At 38.7% G+C, this 20,611-nt stretch overlaps 1 protein-coding gene across 1 annotated transcript in view; it reads left to right on the forward strand.

Moving 5' to 3' along the window:
- The window catches only part of ZPBP (zona pellucida binding protein), a 223,729-nt gene that overhangs the window by 82,732 nt on the left and 120,386 nt on the right, over nucleotides 1–20,611 (forward strand). The window contains exon 4 of the mRNA XM_006903138.1: nucleotides 15,164–15,240. Within this exon, the coding sequence (XP_006903200.1) occupies nucleotides 15,164–15,240 (77 nt within the window). The remainder of the gene's footprint in view (nucleotides 1–15,163; nucleotides 15,241–20,611) is intronic.

The following is a 20,611-nucleotide window of genomic DNA, read 5'->3' on the forward strand; positions in this document are numbered from 1 at the left end:
TTGGATTTGGTTTAATTTTCCTCAGCTTCAGCTTGAATTTGCATGTGAGTAGTCGGTGGTCTGTTCCACAATCAACTCCTGGCCTAGTTTTCACAGCTGATATTGAGCTTCTCCAAGAGGGGAAAAATATCAAAATGTGTATGCATGAAATACAATATACATGAATGAGAAAAATGTGTATGAATGATTGTGTGCAAACCAATAAAAATATGTTTGGTTTTTTTTAAAGAGAGACATGCAAATCAAAGCCCCAATGAGATGCCATCTCATGCTAGTAACAAAGTTAAACACAACAGAAAGCAATAAAAGATGGAGAGAATGCAGAGAGATTGGAATATCATGCATCACTGGTGAGATTCTAAAATGCTACAGTCACTATGGAAGGCAGTTTGGCATTTCCTCTAAAAGGTGAACATAGAAATCCCATAATACCTAGTTACTGCTAGAAATATGCCCTACAGATACTAAAACTGAGACATAAACGGAGATTTTTAACTCCTATGTTCGTAGTAATAATATTCATAATAGCAAGAAAATGGAAGCAAATACTTCAACAAATGAATGGATTAAGAAATTGTACAATCACACAATGGAATATTAGGCAGCACTAAGGAGCAATACTTTCATGGACTATGGTATAACATAAGAAAGCGTAGAAATATCATGCTGAGTGAATAAAATCTCATGAGGACAAATATTGCATAAGACCATTATTGCAAAGTAAAAATGTTGTTAATGTGCCATCAAGTCACTTGCAACTCATAGCAACCCTTTGTACAAGAGCCTTAAAATTGGCTCTATCCTGTGCCAACCTCATTGTCTCTGACACTCCTACCCCATTACCTCAGTCACTGAATTGATCCTTCTCATCGAGGATTCCCTCTCTTGCGCTGTCTTTCGCTCCACCCTACCAAACTTGATGACCCTCTCCAAAGACTGGACCTTCTAGCAACATGGCCAGAGTATGTCAGACGAAGCGTCAGCATCCTTGCCTCCAAGGAGCAGCCCAGTTTCACCCTCTCCTCAATGAACCAGTTTGTTCTCCTAGCAGTTCATGGTGTGTTTAACACTCTTTCTCCAGCACCATGGTTCAATGATATCAATTCTTTTTCTATCATCCCTAGTTATTGTCCAGCTCTCTGACGTACATAAAGCATTTGTGAAGACTATGGCCTGGATCAGGCACACCTTGGTCTCCAGACTGACTTCGTTGCTTTTCAGTACTCTGGAGAAGTCCCTGACAGCCACCTTTCACAATGCAATTCGTGTCTTGATTTCCTGGCTGCTGGTACCAACAAGAGTGTTGATTTTGGAGCCACACAAACTAAAACTGTTAACAATCTTGATCTCTTCACCATCCATAATGATGCTACTGATTGGCCCATTGGTGAGAATCTTTCTTTTCTTGATATTGAGTTTCAATCTATATTGAAGGCTGCAGTCCTTGACCTTCTGCAGCAACACTTCAGGTCCTCCTCAGTTTTAGCAAGCAAGGTTGTGTCATCTGTATAACGCAGGTTCTTAATTAATCTTCCTCCAATCTTGATGCCACATTCCTCCTCTTATAGCCCAGTGTCTTGGCTGATCTGTTCTGTATGGAAATGCATAGTAAAATAGAATGTGGACTTGCAGGGGGTGGGGGTGAGGTGGGATTGTGTAACAATGAAATAACTTCTTTTTTCTTTTCAAAGAGAAAAATGAGCTAGGGGGAGGAGTGGGCATGGAGGAAAATGTGTAACAATGAATGGGGAAAAATTAAATGGAAAGAATATGCTCTAATATGTATATATATATACATATATGTTGTATTAAAAAGCATTAATGGAGACAGAATAAATACCTGGCGGACACCTTTTTTTGAACTTTGCCGTGTCTCCTTCCTCTGTTTTGACAATTGCCTCTTGATTCAGCCATAGGTTTTACATAAGCACAATCAAATGTTCTGGGATTCCCATTATTCTCAGAGTAAGACACAGAGTTGTGATCCACACAGTCAAAAGACTTTACATAGTCAATGAATGACAGATAGACATTCCTCTGGTACTCTCATTTTAGCCAAGATCCATCTAATATTAGCTATAATATCCCTACTACCACGGCTTCTTCTAAACCCAGCCTGCACATCTGGCAGTTCTCTGTTGATGTGTTGCTCCAGTAATTTTCGGATAATTTTCAGCAGACTCTTTCTTACATGTGGTAGTAGATGAATGTTACATGTGACTCCAAATACTGCATTAGTGCACCAAGAAGCCAAAGCTAAAGGAAGAAATTAAGACATTAAAGAGCTGAACAGAAAATTTCAAAGGGCAGCTCGGGAAGACAAAGCAAGGTATTATAATAAAATGTGCACAAAGAGCTGTAGTCAGAAAGTCAAAAGGGCCGAACTCAGCATTTTTTAAGCTGAAGGAATTGAAATACAAATTGAAGCCACAAGTGGCATTACTTAAGAGTGCTTTGGAGAGAATGTTAAATGATCCAAGAAGTATTAAAAAATATGGAAGGAGTATACAGAGTCACTATACCAGAATGAATTGGCTGACACAGAAGAACTTCATGAAACAACGCATGAGCAAGAGCCTGTGGTCATCAAGGAAGAAGTTAAAGCTGCTTTTAAAGAACTGGCATAAAACAAGGCTCCAGGAGTTGACAGCATACCGATTGACATATTTCATCAAACAGACCCTGCCCTGGATGTGCTAAGTTGTGCCAAGAAATCTGGAGGACAGCCACCTGGCCAACTGGCTGGAAGAGATTAATATTTGTTCCCATTCCAAAGAAAGGTGATCCAGCAGTGTGCAGAAATTAATAAAACAATATCATTAATATCACATGTAAGCAAGATTCTGCTGAAAATGATCTGAAATAAAAAGAGGATAATTAATAAGACATGTATGAAAGTCCATAAAGGGAATTGGTGGGGGACAGGAGGGCAGAAAATTGAGAGAGGATAAATAACTAGGATACCCAAATTTGGTGGGCCAATGGGCCAGGAATAGGATAAAGGAGTGGGAAAGATCCAATTTGGACCTGAAAATACAAGGTAATAGTAAGCATAGATCAATGGTGATTTATTTAATAAAATACAATATATATGCTGTTGCTGTTGTTTGAGCAAGGTCCTCCAAGTGATTGACCTGCCCTTGCGATCACCCAACACTTTCCCTGCCTCACCCCATTTGGCTCCACACCAGTGCCTACACGTCTAGACAATCAACTTGCCTTTAAACGGGAGCACCTTGACCTGTTTTAGCAACAAGAGATTGCCCTAGCAGGTGCTGAACTGACATTTTTCTGAAGTCATAAAGTCAGAGAAACGCGTAAGTTCAGTAGCTGCCCATCTGATCTCAAGAGCATTGTCTTCAGATCAAGAACACATACCAATGTCTCAAAGAAAGCAAACTATCCCACACAATATACAAGAGCAAAGCAAGATGTCACTCACAAAGGGCAACACAAGAGCAGCAGATGCGCTGAAACCAGAAAGTCTCATGGAACTTTCTGACACAGAATTTAAAAGAGGAGCAACTGAATATATCCAATGGATGAAAGACAAACTTGATTAATTACAGGATGCTACAAGCAAAGACCAGGAGGAGTTCAAAAAGACAATGCAAAACATTGCAGAGAAAACAAATAAGGCATTAGCAGCACTAGAAAAATAAGAATCCACCATTCAAAATATAAGCTCCAATGTTTCAGAGGCTGTCAACATGATGGAGGGATATATGAGCAGAGTTGATGAGATGGAACATAGAATCAGTGAAATTGAAGACAAAACTGTCACCACTGATCTTCTAGATCAAAAAGCAGACTCAAAACAGAAGGAAAAAGAAAAAAACCCTAAGAATAATGTGGGACACCATCAGGAAAAACAACATGCGCATCATTGGAATCCCAGAAAAGGAAGAAGCAAGTAAAGGCACTGAAAAAGTTGTGGAAGAATTGCTAGAGGAAAATACAATATATATGTTGTTGTTGTTGTTATGTGCTATTGAGTCGTTTGTGACTATAGTGACCCTATGTACAACAGCCCTAAACCCTGCTCTATCCTGTGCCATTCACATTGCCTCTGACACACCCATCCTGATTACCCAAGTCACTGAATCAGTCCACCTCATAGAGGGTCTTCCCCTCCTGCGCTGTACTTCTACCCTACCAAGCCTGATGTCCCACTCCAAGGACCTGTCTCTCCTTACAACATGTCCAAAGTATGTCAGACGAATCCCCAGAATCCTTGCCTCCAAGGAGTAGTCTGGTTTAACCCTCTCTAGGATGGATATGTTTGTTTTCTTAGCAGTCCATGGAACGTTCAATACTTTTCTCCAGCACCACAGCTCAAAGGCGTCAATTCTCCTTCTATCTTCCCTAGTCATTGTCCAACTCTCTGATGCATAACAAGTGATTGCAAAGACCATGGCCTGTATTAGGCACACCTTAGTTTCCAGAGTGACACCATTGCTCTTGAGTTCTTTAGAGAGGTCCCTAACTGCAGACTTTCCCATCACAATACATTTTTTGATTTCCTGGCTGCTGGTGCCAAGAGTGTTGACCATGGAGCTGAGCAAACTGAAGCTGTAAACAATCTCAATCTCTTCACCATCCATCCTGATGCTACCGATTGGTCCAGTGGTGAGAATCTTTGTCTTCTTGACATTGAGCCTCAGTCCATACTGAGGCATATAAATTATTATATGGAGCACAATGTGAATGAAAGAATTTGTGAAGCACAAAGTACATGAATGAAACAATATGTATATGACTCTTGTATGAAAACTAATATAAACTATATAAAGAAAAGCAGAGGCCTCAGAAAAAGGGACTCTAAGGGCCAGAAAAGGGTGTCCTGTACCATGTAATTTCTATTCCTCATTGTTTTTACAGTTTGTTCTTAGAGGTTCAGTACACTATCTGTCAGTTCATTGTATTCAAGATTCATTTGCATGCTTCTAATCACTGCTTGCTGAAACTGAGGAGGACCTAAAGTGCTTGCTGCAGAAGGTCAAGGACTGTAGCCTTCAATATAGATTGAAGTTCAAAATCAGGAAAAGAAAGATTCTCACCACTGGGCCAAACGGTAGCATCATAATGGATGGTGAAGAGATCAAGATTGTTAACAGTTTTCATTTACTTGACTCCACAGTCCACACTCTTGGTACCAGCAGCCAGGAAATCAAGAGACAACTTACATTGGGAAAGTCGACTGTCAGGGACTTCTCCAGAGTACTGAAGAACAATGATATAAGTCTGGAGACTAAGGTGTGCATGATTCAGGCCACAGTCTTCACAGTTGCTTGCTATGCATCAGAGAGCTGGACAATGACTAGGGATTATAGAAAGATAATTGATGCCATTGAGCTGTAGTGCTTAAGAAGAGTGTTGAATATACCATGAACTGCTAGGATAACAAACTGGTTCATCCAGGAGAGGGTGAAACTGGGCTGCTCCTTGGAGGCAAGGCTACTGATGCTTCGTCTAACATATTTGGGCATGTTACAAGGAGAGACTGGTCCTTGGAGAGGGACATCATGTTTGAGAGGGTGGAGGGACAGCACAAGAGAAGAAAACCCTCAATGAGATGGATCGATTCAATAACTGGGGTAATGGGGGTATGTATGTCAGGAAAGGAGGTTGGCACCGGATAGAGCAGGATTCAGGGCTCTTGTACATAGAGTCACTATGAATCGCAGGTGTCTCGATGGCACATAACAATAATTACTTTATAAGGCACTTTGAATCCACCTGCTGCTTTGCTAGAAAAAGATGGATAATCTCCTCGCACATGACTGTCTCTGAAAACCCACTGAAAGGTCAGCTATAGTCAGTTCTGACTTGACAGCATACAACAACAAAAACTACAAGCACTTTATAGCTGAGTGTGTGTATGCTTGCTTATTTATTGTTTGTTTTTCTTGTTTTTATTAGGTACCATTGAGTTCAGTTCAACGCATAGCAATCCTATGAACAAAAGATCTGAATCTAGTCCTGTCCTGCACCACACAAGAGCTCATTGCAGCAGTCACCTTGTCAATATGCCTGTTTGATGGTCTTCCTCTAGTTCGCCGACCCTCCAGCTTTCCCAACATCATGTCCCTCTCTAAGGAATAGCAGCACCTCCTAGCATTATGTCTAAAGTATGTGAGGCAAAGCATCTTCATTCTTGCCTCCAGAGAGCACTCCATCTGCACCATCTCCAAGATATATCTATTTATTCTCTTGGCCTTCCATGAAATGTTCAGTGCTTTCTCCAATACTACAGTTCAAAAGCATCAATTCTTTTTCAGTCATCTTTATTCATTTTCCAGGTCTCAGATGCATAGCTAAGTCATCAGAAAGACTATGGCCTGAATCAGATGCACCCGAGTCCTCAAATTGACATCACTACTCTTCAATAATTTGGAAAAGTCCCTAACTGAAGATTTTCCCAGTGCAATTGCTCTTATTAGTTCAACACTTGTCTGTCAGTCTGCTGTACTAATGTAACTGATAGATTGTTGTGATGCTGTAAGTTGTGCCACGGGAATGTAAAAGACCAGAAGAGCCACCCGTGGTGCAACAAAACTTCTAGACTCATGCAGACTAGGAAGCAGGTCTGGCCATCCTCTTGTGAAATAGCAGGCCTTCGAAAGCCTATAAACAGAAGTGATGGTAGCTACAGTACTAAAGGAAGAACTCAGAAGTCATTCAAATATGAAGAGAACAGCTAGAAACAACCATTCATAATTATAGTGTGGAATGTATGAAGTATGAATGTAGAAAAACTGGAAGTTGTGAAATAGTAAATGAGGTGCAAGATGATCAGCATTCTATACATTACTTTACTGAAATCAACTGCCATGGACCTCTTTGAGTCAGACAATCTACTGTGCTGGGAATGAATATCTAAGTAAAAGTGTTGCATTCATAATAAAAGGGCAATTTCAAGATCTATGCTAAAATAAAATACTGAGAGTGATAGGATACTATACTAGTGATAGGATACTATACTATAGTAGCATATAGGAAAGATCTGTTAACATGAGTATTCAAATATATGCATCAACAGCAAGAGAGGAAGAGGAAAAAGAGGAAGAAATTGAGGATTTCTGTCAACTCTTGCAGTCTGAAATTGATGAAACATGCAACCGAGATGTAGTAATCATTATTGGTAACTAGAATACAAAAATTGGAAACATGAGGAAGGAATATGAAGAAGAGCATAACTTAAAGATTGGAGGATATATAGATGATATAGATATAGATATATAGATATATATAGATATATAGATGACAGCTTTGTTATTGTTACTTAGAAGATTTGACTACTTACTGATGAATCTCAAAGACTGGCCTTCAGCACAAATTGCACTTCGATATAAGAAAACAGAAATCATAACCAAGAAACATCATGATAAATGGAGAAAAGGTCAAAGTTACAAAGGATTTATTTTATTTGGCTTCACAAACAGTTCTCAGGGAAAGAGCAGTCAAATAATCAAATTCATTGCATTAAGTAAATTTGCTGAAAAATAGCTCATTAGAGTGCTAAAGAGTAGAGATAGAAAAATGAAGGGAAAGTGTACATGACTCAAAATCAAGCCCAGTGTTATGGAGTCGGTTTTCATCGAGTTTCCAAGGTTGTAAGTCTTTACAAGTTTAGACTGCCCATTTTCAGTCTTGGATTTGATTGTGGATTAGAACTGTCACTTTTGTTTTTCACAGCCTGACATGCTACACACTACATCACCTTGGCTCCTCTTCAATTGCTACATATATAGATAACAGCTGAACATTAAAGAAGGATGACTGAAGAAACACAATTGTGGTGTTGGTGAAATACTGGGTAAATTATTGGCTTCCAAGGGAACAAGCAAATGTCTTGGAAGAACTGAAGCCAGAATTATTTTTATAAGAAAGGATGATAAGACTTCATTTCACAGATGTTTGTCATGTTATCAGGAGGGACAAGGCTCCAGAGAAAGACATCAGCCTTGGTAAAAGTAGAAGATCATAAAAAATCAGGAACACCCTCAGTGAGAGGGTCTTGCACAGTGCCTGCAACAATGATCTGATCAAGCACAGTAGGGTTTGTTAGGATAGCACAAGATCACTGTTTCATTCTGTTGTACACAGATAAGGTCGTGATGAGTTAGAACTAGCCTAACAGTATGCAAAAAAGAAAAACAGCCTAAGGATTTTGGTTTATATCATGAGCAAAAATAAAAGGCATTTTAAGATTTTATAAGAAATAACATGAAAGAGAAGGATGGCAGAATACATACAATAAGAGCCCATTTACTTTGTCTTCATTTAGCTAACCCCCGTTTCTTGGTCTAATGAGATTAAAATCCACTATCTTCTCCTAGGAAGAAAGATGGACAGCCTCCTCCTCTGCAATTTACAAACTAAGGAGCAAAACAAAGTACCACTGGTGGCCTAGGGGCAAGAAGCTGCACTGCAATTCTGAAGACACACAGCTTGAATCCATCAGCTGCTCTACAGGAGAAGGATTTGCAGTCTCCTCCCTTGCAATTAACTGCCTCTGAAAATCTGCCTGAGGGTCAACTATGAGTCAGTTCTGACTCAATGGTACACAACAACAAACTTGCTAGAGTGTCAACTATGAGCTGATTCCGACTCAGTCATACATTACAAAACAACGACTATAACCTTCTCTAGGTATTATACCTCAGCAGAAAGAAATAGACATCCTCAAAACTGTACCATTAAACACATCATGATAAATGGATATTTGACTCAAGAATTCAAGTTTTCATTTTATTAAAGTCCACAGTCAGCTCTCAGGGAAATAGAAGTTTAGGTGCCAATTTATATTAGACACATCTGCTGCAAAGTATCTCTTGAAAGTGCTAGAGAACAAGGGTTGCTACTTCTTTTTTCCCCATGAAATTTTTCTTTTTTTTTAATATATTAGTTTGCTCACAAAGTTTGTATGCATTGTGTTTCACACTATTCTTCATTCATTTTGTGTTTTATACAGTTTTCCCCATGTGTTATGTCTTATAAAATTAATCAGCACTGGACCTTTCCTATTATTACCCAATCTTTTCAGGTCACTGGTAGATCCTTCCCATTTCCTTTACCCCCTCCCTCCACCCACCAAACTGCAGTTCTGTGGTTTTTCCCATACCCATCCTCAGCCCTCAGCTCCTGCCCCTTTCCCACCTTGGGTCCCCATACATGTTTTACTAGTTATCCTTCTAGTTTTACAATAATAATCATATACGCTATTTGTCCTTATGCAACTGAGTTCACTCAATATAATGCTTTCTAGTCTCTCCAAATCTTTGTTCCTGAGTGCTGCATAGTATTCTACAATTTCTCAATCTATTCAGTTGTACTTGGATATTTGGGCTATTTTCATGTTCTTGCGATGGTGAATAATGCTGCTATGAACATTGGTTTTGTCTGTTTTACTTTCCTTGGGGTATACTCCTAGTAGTGGGATAGCTGGGTCATATAAAATTTTTATGTTCAACTTTTTGAGGAAACACCAAAATGTTTTCCAGAGGGGTTTTTACATTTTAGAGTCTGACCAACAGTGTATGAGAGTTCCCATCTCTCTACATCTTCTTGCCAACATTTATTGCTTACTTCCCTGCTAAAGTTTGTCAGTACTACTGGGATAAGATGATATCTCATTGTGGTTTTGATTTGCATCTCTCTTATTACTATTGATTTTGAACATTTCTTCATGTGTCTGTTGATCATCTGAATATCATACTCTGTGAAGTCTTTTCATGTCTTTTGCCCATTTTATAATTGGGTTATCAGTCATATTCCTCTGTAGACCCAGTAATATTCTGTAAGCTTTTGTTATGAGACTGTTGTTCAAGATGGTATTGGCAAATGTTTGTTCCCAGACAGATTTTCTTTTCATCCTGTTACAAAGAAAGGATGCTATTATAAAGACTAAGATGCACTTGACCTGTGTTTTGGTTTTTAGTTGTTTGTGAAAGTTGGCCAACAAATAAGACAAAGGTAAGCATGTTTTTTAATTTTGGTGTTGGCAAAGAACATCAGTTGCCAACAGAATAAACAGCTATGTCCTGGGGAAAATGCAATCTGAAAATCATTAGAAGCAAGGATAGTAAAATTTTGCCTCACATATTTGGACATGTTATCAAGTGGGACCAGATACCATGTTTGAAAAGATATCATGTTTGTAAAAATAGAGGGTCACTGAAGTATAGGGAGATCCTCAATGAGTCAGACTGACATTATTGTTGTTGTTATGTGCCATCAAGTCACCTGTGACTCATAGTGATCCTATGTACTAGCTGTGATCCCTGCCCTGTCCTGAGTCAATTTCCATCATCTCCCACAGACCTAATCCCATTGCTCTACTCACTAAATCAATCCATCTCATCCTGGGTCTTCTTCTCCTGTGCTGTTCCTCTTGCCTTCCAAGCATGATATCTTTCTTCAAGGATTGGTTTTCCCTGGCCACATGCTCAATGTATGTGAGACAGAGCTTAAAAACTCTTGCCTCCAGGGAGCAGCCTGGTTTCACCATCTCCAAAATACATCTATTTGTTCTCCTGGCAGTTCATGGAATGTTCAACATTTTTCTCCAGCACCACAACTCAAAGACATCAATCCTTTTCTGTTATCCTTAGTTATTATCCAGTTCTTGGATGCTTAGCAAGTAATTGTGAAGACCATGACCAATGATTTTGTCCCTTTGCTTTGACTTCTCGGCACTCTAGTAGAATATTCAGAGTCTCATCTTACATCCTTCTTGATCTTTTCTTTCCCCTTCCTTTGTAGTGGCTTTTTGCATCCTTCATGAAAGGTATTCTTGGTATCCTCCCACAGCTCATCTAATCTTCACTCATTAATGTTCAGGGCCTCAAACCTTTTTCTGAGATGGTCTTTAAATTTTGGTATGTTAAACTCAAGGTCAGACTTTGGTTCTTGTGTATTTTATTTTTCTTTCATTTCAGTCTGAATTTGCATAGGATTAGTTGGTATTCTATTCTACAATCAGTACCTGGCATAATTTACACAACCAGTATTGAGCATCTTCAATAATTTCTTGCTTAGATGTAGTCAGTCTGATTCCTATGAAGACAATCAGGTGACATTCATGTGTATGGTTGCTATTTATGTTTCTTATAAAAAAGTGTTTGTTGATTGTGCAGAATTATATCATTCTTTCACCAGCCTCATTTCTGTCACCAGGTTCATGCTTTCTGATTACTAATCCTTCTTCTTTGTTCCCAACATTTTAAAAATATAAATAGTATTTTTAATTGCTGAGCTAGTTAGCACAAAGATTTTTGCCCTATAAATTTCAACCCTTTAAAACGTGTAAGCATAAAAAATTCCTGTCACCCATTATTATCAAAGTATCTTTTTTTAAAATTTTAATTGGGATTTTAATGAAAGTTCACAGAAACATTAGATTTTCATTCATTCATTGTTGCACATTTTACCACCTTTCCCTTCCTCCTCCCTCAGTTCACTTTAAAAAAAAAAAATTCATTCATGGTTGCACAATTACCTACCCCCTCCTCCGTCCTCTTTGCAGTATACTTCTTATTCTAGGCTGTTGCCATACGTATAATGGCCAGTCATATATTCCTTTGAAACAGTTCTTTCCTTCATTTGTTCCAATACAATGTTCATTATCTATCCACTCTTATCCTTTTCTTCTCCCAACCTCCATGTCAGACCTGCTTTATTACAGTGATGCTATGCAGTATTTGTCCTTTTTTGACTGAGATGTTTCACTCAGTATAATGTCCTCCAGGGTTACCCATGTTGTATAATTTTTATGAGTCCATTGTTTTTCAATTCTTCAGTGCTGTACAGTACTACCTTGTATGAATATACCATAATTTTTTCTATCCATTTGTTTGTTGGTGGGCATTTGAGTTCCATCTCTTTGCTCTTGTAAGTAGGCAGCAATAAACACGGCTATACATTTATCTGTTTAGATAGTGGTTCTGGCTTCTTTAGGGTATATTCCCAGTAGTGCTATTGCTGAATTAAATGATATTTCTATTTCTGACTTTTTGAAACAGTGCCAGACTGCCTTCCATAGTGGTTGCACCATTTTACCCTCCCACTAGCATTGTATAAGGATTTCAATCTCTCCACAACCTTGCCAGCATTTATTGTTTGTTAGTCTGTTGAACTTTGCTATTGTTGCTGGAATGAGATTATATTTCACATTTGATCAATTTCTGACTGTAGAAGTTGGTAGAAGTCATCTCTTTCCTCTTCTTTGGCCTTTTTTGGATGTTGGTCCATATATGAATGATAGTGGTATTAACAGGTCTTTCTTGTATGCATATGGATATTATCCTGCCGCTCATATTATATTTCAAGTTGTATTGAGAAATGGTCTTTTTATCTATTTTATCTATTTGTCCTTACCTTTTCATTTCATTGTAGTATATCATATAATTGCCTGATTTAAAATGTCCCAGTGCCAGTTCCATGTTTGTCAATATTTATATATTCCATTTCTTCCTTAATAATCTCCAGTTTTCCTACATTCATACTTCTCACATTACACGTTCCTGTCAGTACTGTCTATTTGCAACTGTTCTTCCTCCTTTGTAATTCCCAGTAAGAAGGCTTTTCCTTTGGTGTCATATCTACTAGTCTACTTTAAGTGTGCTCAATTATATATAGAATTGACATAGTGACTGCAGTAATGGGTTTAAGCACAGCAGAGATTATGCATCATTGACCAAAGTTTCCTTTTGTTGTATTAAGGTTATTATGAGTTGGAGCTCACAAAATGATGCCTAAACAGTTGCAACAAGGGCCTTTTACCTTATGATTTAATTTTATGGGAAACTTTGGTTTGAAATTTCAATCTTATACCCATCTTACTATTGTAGTCTTTCCTGCTTTCTTTCCCTTTTCTTCTTAGCCCATTATCTACTATTTTATGATCAACAATCTGCGTTATGCAGATGACACAACCCTGCTTGCTGAAACTGAAGAGGACCTGAAGCACCTGCTGCAGAGGGTCAAGGACTGCAGCCTACAATATGGATTGAGGCTCAATGTCAAGAAGACAAAGATTCTCACCACTGGACCAATTGGCAGCATCAGAATGGATGGTGAAGAGATTGAGATTGTACACAGCTTTAGTTTGCTTGGCTCCATAGTCAACAGTCTTGGCACCAGCAGCCAGGAAATTAAAAGGCGCATTGCCATGGGAAAGTCTGCTGTTAGGGACCTCTCCAAAGTGCTGAAGAGCAATGGTGTCTCTCTGGAGACTGAGGTGCGTCTGATACAGGCCATGGTCTTCACAATCACTTGTTATGCATCAGAGAGTTGGACAATGACCAAGGAGGATCGAAGGAGAATTGATGCCTTTGAGCTGTGGTGCTGGAGAAGAGTATGGAGAATACCATGGACTGCTAGGAAAACAAACAGATTTGTCCTGGAAAGGGTTAAACTGGGTGGCTCCTTAGAGGCAAGGATTCTGAGGCTCCGTCTAATATACTTTGGACATGTTGTGAGGAGAGACCGGTCCTTGGAGAGGGACATCATGCTTGGGAGGGTAGAGGGACAGCACAGGAGAGGAAGGCCCTCTATGAAGTGGATTGATTCAGTGACTGGGATAATTGGGATGGGAGTGTCAGAGACAGGGCGATTGGCACAGGACAGAGCGGAGTTTAGGGCTGTTGTACATAGGGTCGCTATGAGTCGCAAGCAACTCGACAGCACATAACAACAACACAACATATAGTTGTTGTTTATTAAATGTGTTCATTTTTTTTTCTCTCTCCCTACCTTAAAATCTATATTGGTAAAAATCTATATTGGTTGCTAGTCAACAAGACCCAGGGGAGGTCCTTTATATTTAAAATTTGGTTGTTATTATATTTTGGTGGAACTTTTGTCTAAGTGTACAGCACTCTTCTGTCAATATACTGTACTGAAATAACCTGGGGTTGCTGTGGTGCTGAACCTTGTGCCATTGGGGTGTCAAATGCCTTAACGATTTCCCATGATGGAAAGTGTTTGATGGTGTTCCAAGTTTAAGACAGGTTTGGAAGCAGGAGTAGCATCCAGTTCCCAAACAACATGCCTCTGAAAACTCTATGAACTTTGATAAATGGTGATAGTTGTGGAAGGGCTTTCAGGCCTTTTGTTCATGGGGTTGCTATGAGTCATGTTTGACTCGATGACAATCAACAACAACAACAACTTTAAAATCTTATATCCAAAATGTCACGCATTTTGTTGGTTTGGGTCAGTTGTATATTCCAAGCACTTGGAGTGACTGTCAGTCATATAGTAACACTCAGTAATTATTTGCTCAAGAAAAAATAAGTGTGCTTGCATGTGTACATGCAAATCTTTGTTGTTTCAGGTCCTGTGTTCACTACCGTATGCCTCAGTAAGTTATTATTGTTGTTGATTGCCATCGAGTCAAGCACAACTCATAGCAACCCTACAAACAAAAGCCCTGAAGCCTTTCTATAACTATCATAATTTATCAAAGTTCATAGAGTTTCAGAGGCGTGTTGCTTAGAGGATGTCACTCCTGGTTCCAAATGCCTCATTTTATTGCATGTATTATGATAATAATGTTTTAATTGTTTTCACTTTTTTATGAGATATTAATATTTCAATTTGTCAAACGATGAACACCATGTGTTTTCAGTTTAGTTATATGAATGTTTAGTGATTATGCATATATATTATATACATATATATGTCAACTACATTTAAAATAATTTTTTTTAGAATTTATAGCCTTGAATCACAAAAGCAACATTATAGTATCAGTTATCAAGAAAGTTGACTAATTCTTAAGTGTACTCTGGGAGTAGAGTTTGTATTATATTGTTGTGTTGTTGAATGCTGTTAGGTCAAGCATGACTCATAGTGACCCTATGAACAAAAGACCTGAATCCCTTCTATAATTATTGTGATGGCTCAAAGTTCATAGACTTTCCAGAAGCATGTTGTTTAGGAATGGATGCCACTCCTGCTTCCAATTTTCTTAAATATACAAAATAAATCTTTAGACTAAGATTGTATCTGAAAAAAGAAATTTAACATTAGGAAATTACTTGATATTTTCAATAAAGAAGAAATACATGACAAATTACTTGCTTTTTATTACAAATGCCAGTTTAAATATTCCTATCTAATACTTCAGATCAGTGATAAAAATATATTTTCTCAGTTTCATCTCTAGACACTGAAAAAGGACCCAAGCCATGTAAAGATCCTAGTTGTGAAGCTTCAAAAAGACTTTCTAAGGTATGTTATGTATGGCTGGGCTAAGGTAAAGTGTTGGATAGATTGCTTAGGATATCAGTAAGCATTTTGGCTACTTAAGAAACACATGCGTCCCTTGGTCCATTAAGGAAGTTCAGTAATGAAAGTCACACAGTAAAAAGCAGTACTAATCAGACAGATATGTCTATAAATTACTTTGAAATTTGTCTTATATATTAAAAAATACAAGTGAATTTATGAAGAAATATGATTTCTTGACCTTATTTTATTTTAATAATTAATTTATAACCATTAACCAGAATTGTGTTGATGTTATCTGAACCATCATAAAAGTATAACGTTGAAGTATAATGCTGACTGTTTAGACACTACTATGTGTTAGCATACTACTTTGGTTTTTAAAATGAAAATTATTCTGTAACTCTCTGTAACTGTTTAGTATAGTTCTCTCATTCACAGTATGCTCAACATTGCATGCTCATTTAATTGATGGCAGTGTTTTTCTTCCCATACTTAACTACTCTCCCTAACAATACAAATATATAAAAAGTATTATTTTTAAATCTTTAAGATAAAAATTTGTTAACATTACAGTCATTGTAAAAATTTTATTTATATGGCATTGCACATTGAGATTAATTCCCATTCTTTTGACCGGTAAAATTGACAGGGAGATTTTTCTTTATTTTAAACCCATGGCAAATTCATTGTTATCACATTGATATAAATTCTTCGACAAAGTTGAATTTATCCATAGAGTTTCCAAAGCTATAAATCTTTACAAATGGGGACATCCACATCTCGATTCTGAAGAGTAAGGTTGGTTTTTTTTTATTTACTTGAAAACTGGGTGTAAAGTGTTTGGGCATTTTTATTTTGTTAAAAATCAAGAGTAAGCTGTTAATTGTGCTTCCAGAGAACTTTGTTCTAAGTGGTAGAGCGCTTGTCTGTCAGGTTGCTGGACTGAGATAACTTGAGGTTGCTGTGATACTGAAATTTGTACCACTAGTGTGCTAAATATCATAAGGGTTACCCATGCTTGACAGGTTTTGGTGGAGCTCCCTGATTAAAATAGACTAAGAAACTGGATGGATCGTCCACATCCTAAATAACATGCCTTGGAAAACCCTATGAACACTAAAGAAAGAGGACAGTTATATTAGTGTAGTGGTAGAGCACATATTGAAAGTTGGTTTTAATGAGGAAAAAATAGTAAGCATTGTTTAATAATTGGAACATGGAATGCACACAGTTTGAATGTTGGAAAATTAGAAATTGTTCAAAATGAAACGGAACGCATGAATATCAACATACTAGTTATTAGTGAGATGAGATGGACCAGTTCTGGCCACTTTGAATCAGTTAATCAAATGGTATACTATGCAAGGGATGAAAAACAAAACACAAATGGTGTTGCATTCATAGTAAAAAAGTTAATTTCAACTTCTATTCTGATATAACTTGACTTTCAATACTTAAGGATGCTTTGGGCAGAATATAAATGATCCAGGAAGCATTAAAAGGAGATGGAAAGAGTATACAGAGTAATTGTAGCCAAAGGAATAATTTCATGAAACAACGTATGATCAAGAGCCTGTGGTGATGAAGGAAGAAGTTCAAGCTGCTCTGAAAGAATTGGCAAAAAAACAAAGCCCCAGAAATTGATGGCATACAGACTGACATATTCCAACAAACAGATGCTGCCCTGAATGTGCTCACCAATTTGTGCCAAGAAATCTGGACACCACCACCCCACCCCGGGCAACTGACTAGAAGAGATCTATATTTGTTCCCATTCCAAACAAAGGTAACCCGACAGAGTGTGGAAATTATCAAACAGTGTCATTGATATCACATGGAAGGTTCTGCTGAAGATTTTCCAAAAATGACTGGAACAGCACATGAACAGAGAACTGCCTGAAGTACAGGCTGGATTTAGAAGATGTCGTGGCACTAGGGATATTATTGCTAATGTGAGATGTATCTTGGCTAAAACAGAGAGTACCAGAGGAATGTCTATTTGTGTTTCATTGAATATGCAAAGGCATTTGATTGTGTGGATCACAACAAACCGTGGCTGACTCTGAGAAGAATGGGAATCCCAGACCACTTGATTGTGCTTATGCAAAACCTATGCTTGGACCAAGAGGCAGTCATCAAAACAGAGCAAGGAAACACTGCATTGTTCAAAATTGGGAAGGGTGTGTGTCAAAGATGTGTCCTATCTCCATATCTTTTCAATCTATATGTGTAACAGATTATCCTATCCAGGAGGCTGGGATCTATGAGAAGTGTTCTGTCAGGATTGGATGACACAACTCTGCTAAAACTGAGGGAGACCTGACAGAGCGCTTGCTGCTGAAAGTCAAGGTATGCAGCCTTCAATATGGATTGAAGCTCAACATAAAGAAAACAGATTCTCACCACTGGGGCAGTTGGCAATATTATGATAGATGAAGAGAGATTGAGATTGTTAATAGCTTCAGTTTGCTTGGCTCTACAGTCAACACTCTTGGTACCAGCTGTCAGGAAATTAAAAGACAAATTGCATTTGGAAAGTCTGCTGTTAGTGACCTCTCCAAAGTTTTGAATAGCAACAATGTTAGTCTGGAGACTAAAGGTGCGCCTGATACAGGCCATGATCTTTGCAATACCTTGCTATGCATCAGAAAACTGGACACTGACTAGGGATGATAGAAGAGAGTTGATGCCTTTGAACATGAAAAAAATGGCTGGAACACTGTATCCAGATGAAAAGCAGGGAGGAGAGGCCCCTTGGAGCTATCTTCTGGAAGTCCTGGTAGGCTTCCCTGTTTTACCCTTCTTTAGGACTGATGATCCAGTGGAGGTGAATGTAGAAGAAGTGGGGACAGAGATCATGAATAGCTCAGGGCAGTGAATGGAGCCTAAAGAGTTGGTCAGTGGGAGATGTGGGACAGGATGGCTGCAAATGCCCCTCCCCACCAGGCTGGGAGGAGGCAAAGAGGGGGGAACATCAGCTCTGCTCCTACTCCTTGAGGCTAGCCTAGCTTCCCTAGATGCATTTGAGGAGACTGGACTCCCTGCTTTGTAACAAGTCTGGGAAAACGTGGGGAGGGTAAGTCACGCCCATTTCCTGGCAGAGTCTGAGACAAGCATCATTTTACAAAGATCCTCCAAGCCTGCAAAAAACAAACAAACAAAAACAAGCACCACTACCAACAACACCAACTAAACAACATCTAGAACAGCACATAGATATGGAACTGCCAGAAGTTCTAGCAGGAGTTTTAAGAAGCTGTGGCATCAGGATATCATTGCTGATGTCAGATGAATCCAGGCCGAAAGTAAGAAATATCAGAATAGTGTCTACTTTTGCTTTACTGACTGTGCAAAGGCATTGGACTGTGTGGATCATAACAAGTTGTGACTGACATTGAGAAGAATGGGAATCCCAGCGCACATAATTATGCTCGTGCAGTACCTATACCTGGAGCAGAGCAGGGGAACACTGCATGGTTTAAAATTGAGAAGGGAGTAGAGAAAACAGTGCAACAATGAATGAATAAAAACCCCAAATCTCTGTAAATGTTCATTAAAACTAATAAAATTTAATAATAATTTAAAAAAAGAGAAAAAAATTGAGAAGGGAGTACGTACAGTTAGTTGTATTGTCTCCCCATACCTATTCAATCTATGCAGAGCAAATTATCTGAGAAGGTGAACTCTATGAAGAGGAAGGATTGTGGCATCTGGATTGGAGGGAGACTCATCAATAACCTTTGTTATGCAAATGACACAACTTTACTTGCTAATTGTGAGGAGGACTTGACACACGTGCTGGAGAAGATCAAGGAATGCAACTTCCTATCTGGATTGTGTCTCAGTGTCAGAAAACACTGGACTCATAGGTAGCATCATGATGGGTGAAGAGGATATTGAAACTGTCAACAGCTTCAACTTGCTTTGATCCACAGTTAATACCCTTGGTACCAGCAGTCAAGAAATAAGGAGATATATTACACTGGGAAAATCTGTAGTTAGGGACCTCATCAAATTATTTTGGTATAATGATGTCAGTTTGAAGACTAAGGTCTGTCTAATTCAGGCCATAGCCTTTTTGAATACTTGCTATGCATCTGAGATCTAGACAGTAAATAAGGATGACAGAGGAGGAATTGATACCTTTGAACTGTAGTGGTTACTCATAAGTCTTCTTTCAAGGCTGATTATCTGTTCTGCATATATGTTGAAAAGGTATGGAGATAGGATGCATCCCTCTCATACACCTTTTCTAGTTTTGAACCATGCAGAGTGTTTCCTTTCTCTGTTCTGATGACTGCTTCCAGATCTAAGTATAGGTTTCACAGAAGCACAATCAAGTATTCATGGATTCCCATTCTTTCAGAGTTAGCCACAGTTTGCTGTGATCCTCATAGTCAAATGCCTTTGTGTAGTCAATGAAACACATATGAACATTCCTCTAGTACTCTGCTTTCAGCAAAGATCCATCTAACATTGACTATAATATCCCAGCTGCCACAGCCTCTTCTAAACCCAGCCAACACATCTGGTAATTCTCTCTTGTTATGCTGCTCCAGTATCCAAAAACCACTGGAACAGCATAATAACTAGCATTGTTGTTTTTGTTGTTGATATGTGCTGTCGAGTCGCTTGTGACTCATAGCAACCCTATGTACAACAGCCCTAAACCCTGCTCTATCCTGTGCCAATTGTACTGCCTCTGACATACCCATCCCAATTACTTCAGTCACTGAATCAATCCACTTCATAGAGGGTCTTCCCCTCTTGTGCCATCCCTCCACCCTCCCAAGTATGATATCCCTCTCCAAGGACCTGTTCCTCCTTACAACATGTCCAGTGTATGTCAAATGAAGCCCCATAATCCTTGTCTCCAAGGACCAGCCTGGTTTAACCTTCATCAGGATGAATCTGTTTTCTTGGCAGTCCATGGTACATTCAATACTCTTCTCTAGCACCACAGCTCAAAGGCATCAATTCTCCTTCTACCCGCCCTAGTCATTGTCCAACTTTCTGATGCATAACAAGTGATTGCAAAGACCATAGCCTGTATCAGACACACCTTAGTCTCCAGAGTGACACCACTGGTCTTCAGTACCCTGGAGAGGTCCCTAACAGCAGACTTTCCCATCACAATACATTTTTTTATTCCCTGATTACTGGTGCAGAGAGTGTTGACCATGGAGCCAAGCAGACTAAAGTTATTAGCAATCTCAATCTCTTCACCGTCCATCCTGATGCTGCCAATTGGTCCAGTGGTGAGAATCTTTGTCTTCTTGACATTGAGCCAAGAGCCTATGGTGATGAAGGAAGAAGTTCAGGCTGCTTTGAAGGAAATAGCAAAAAATAAGGCCCCAGGAATAGATGGTAT

This window comes from Elephantulus edwardii, unplaced genomic scaffold (genome assembly GCF_000299155.1).
Source record: "Elephantulus edwardii isolate Elephantulus edwardi_28Jun2011 unplaced genomic scaffold, EleEdw1.0 scaffold00518, whole genome shotgun sequence".
NCBI classification, from domain to species: domain Eukaryota; kingdom Metazoa; phylum Chordata; class Mammalia; order Macroscelidea; family Macroscelididae; genus Elephantulus; species Elephantulus edwardii.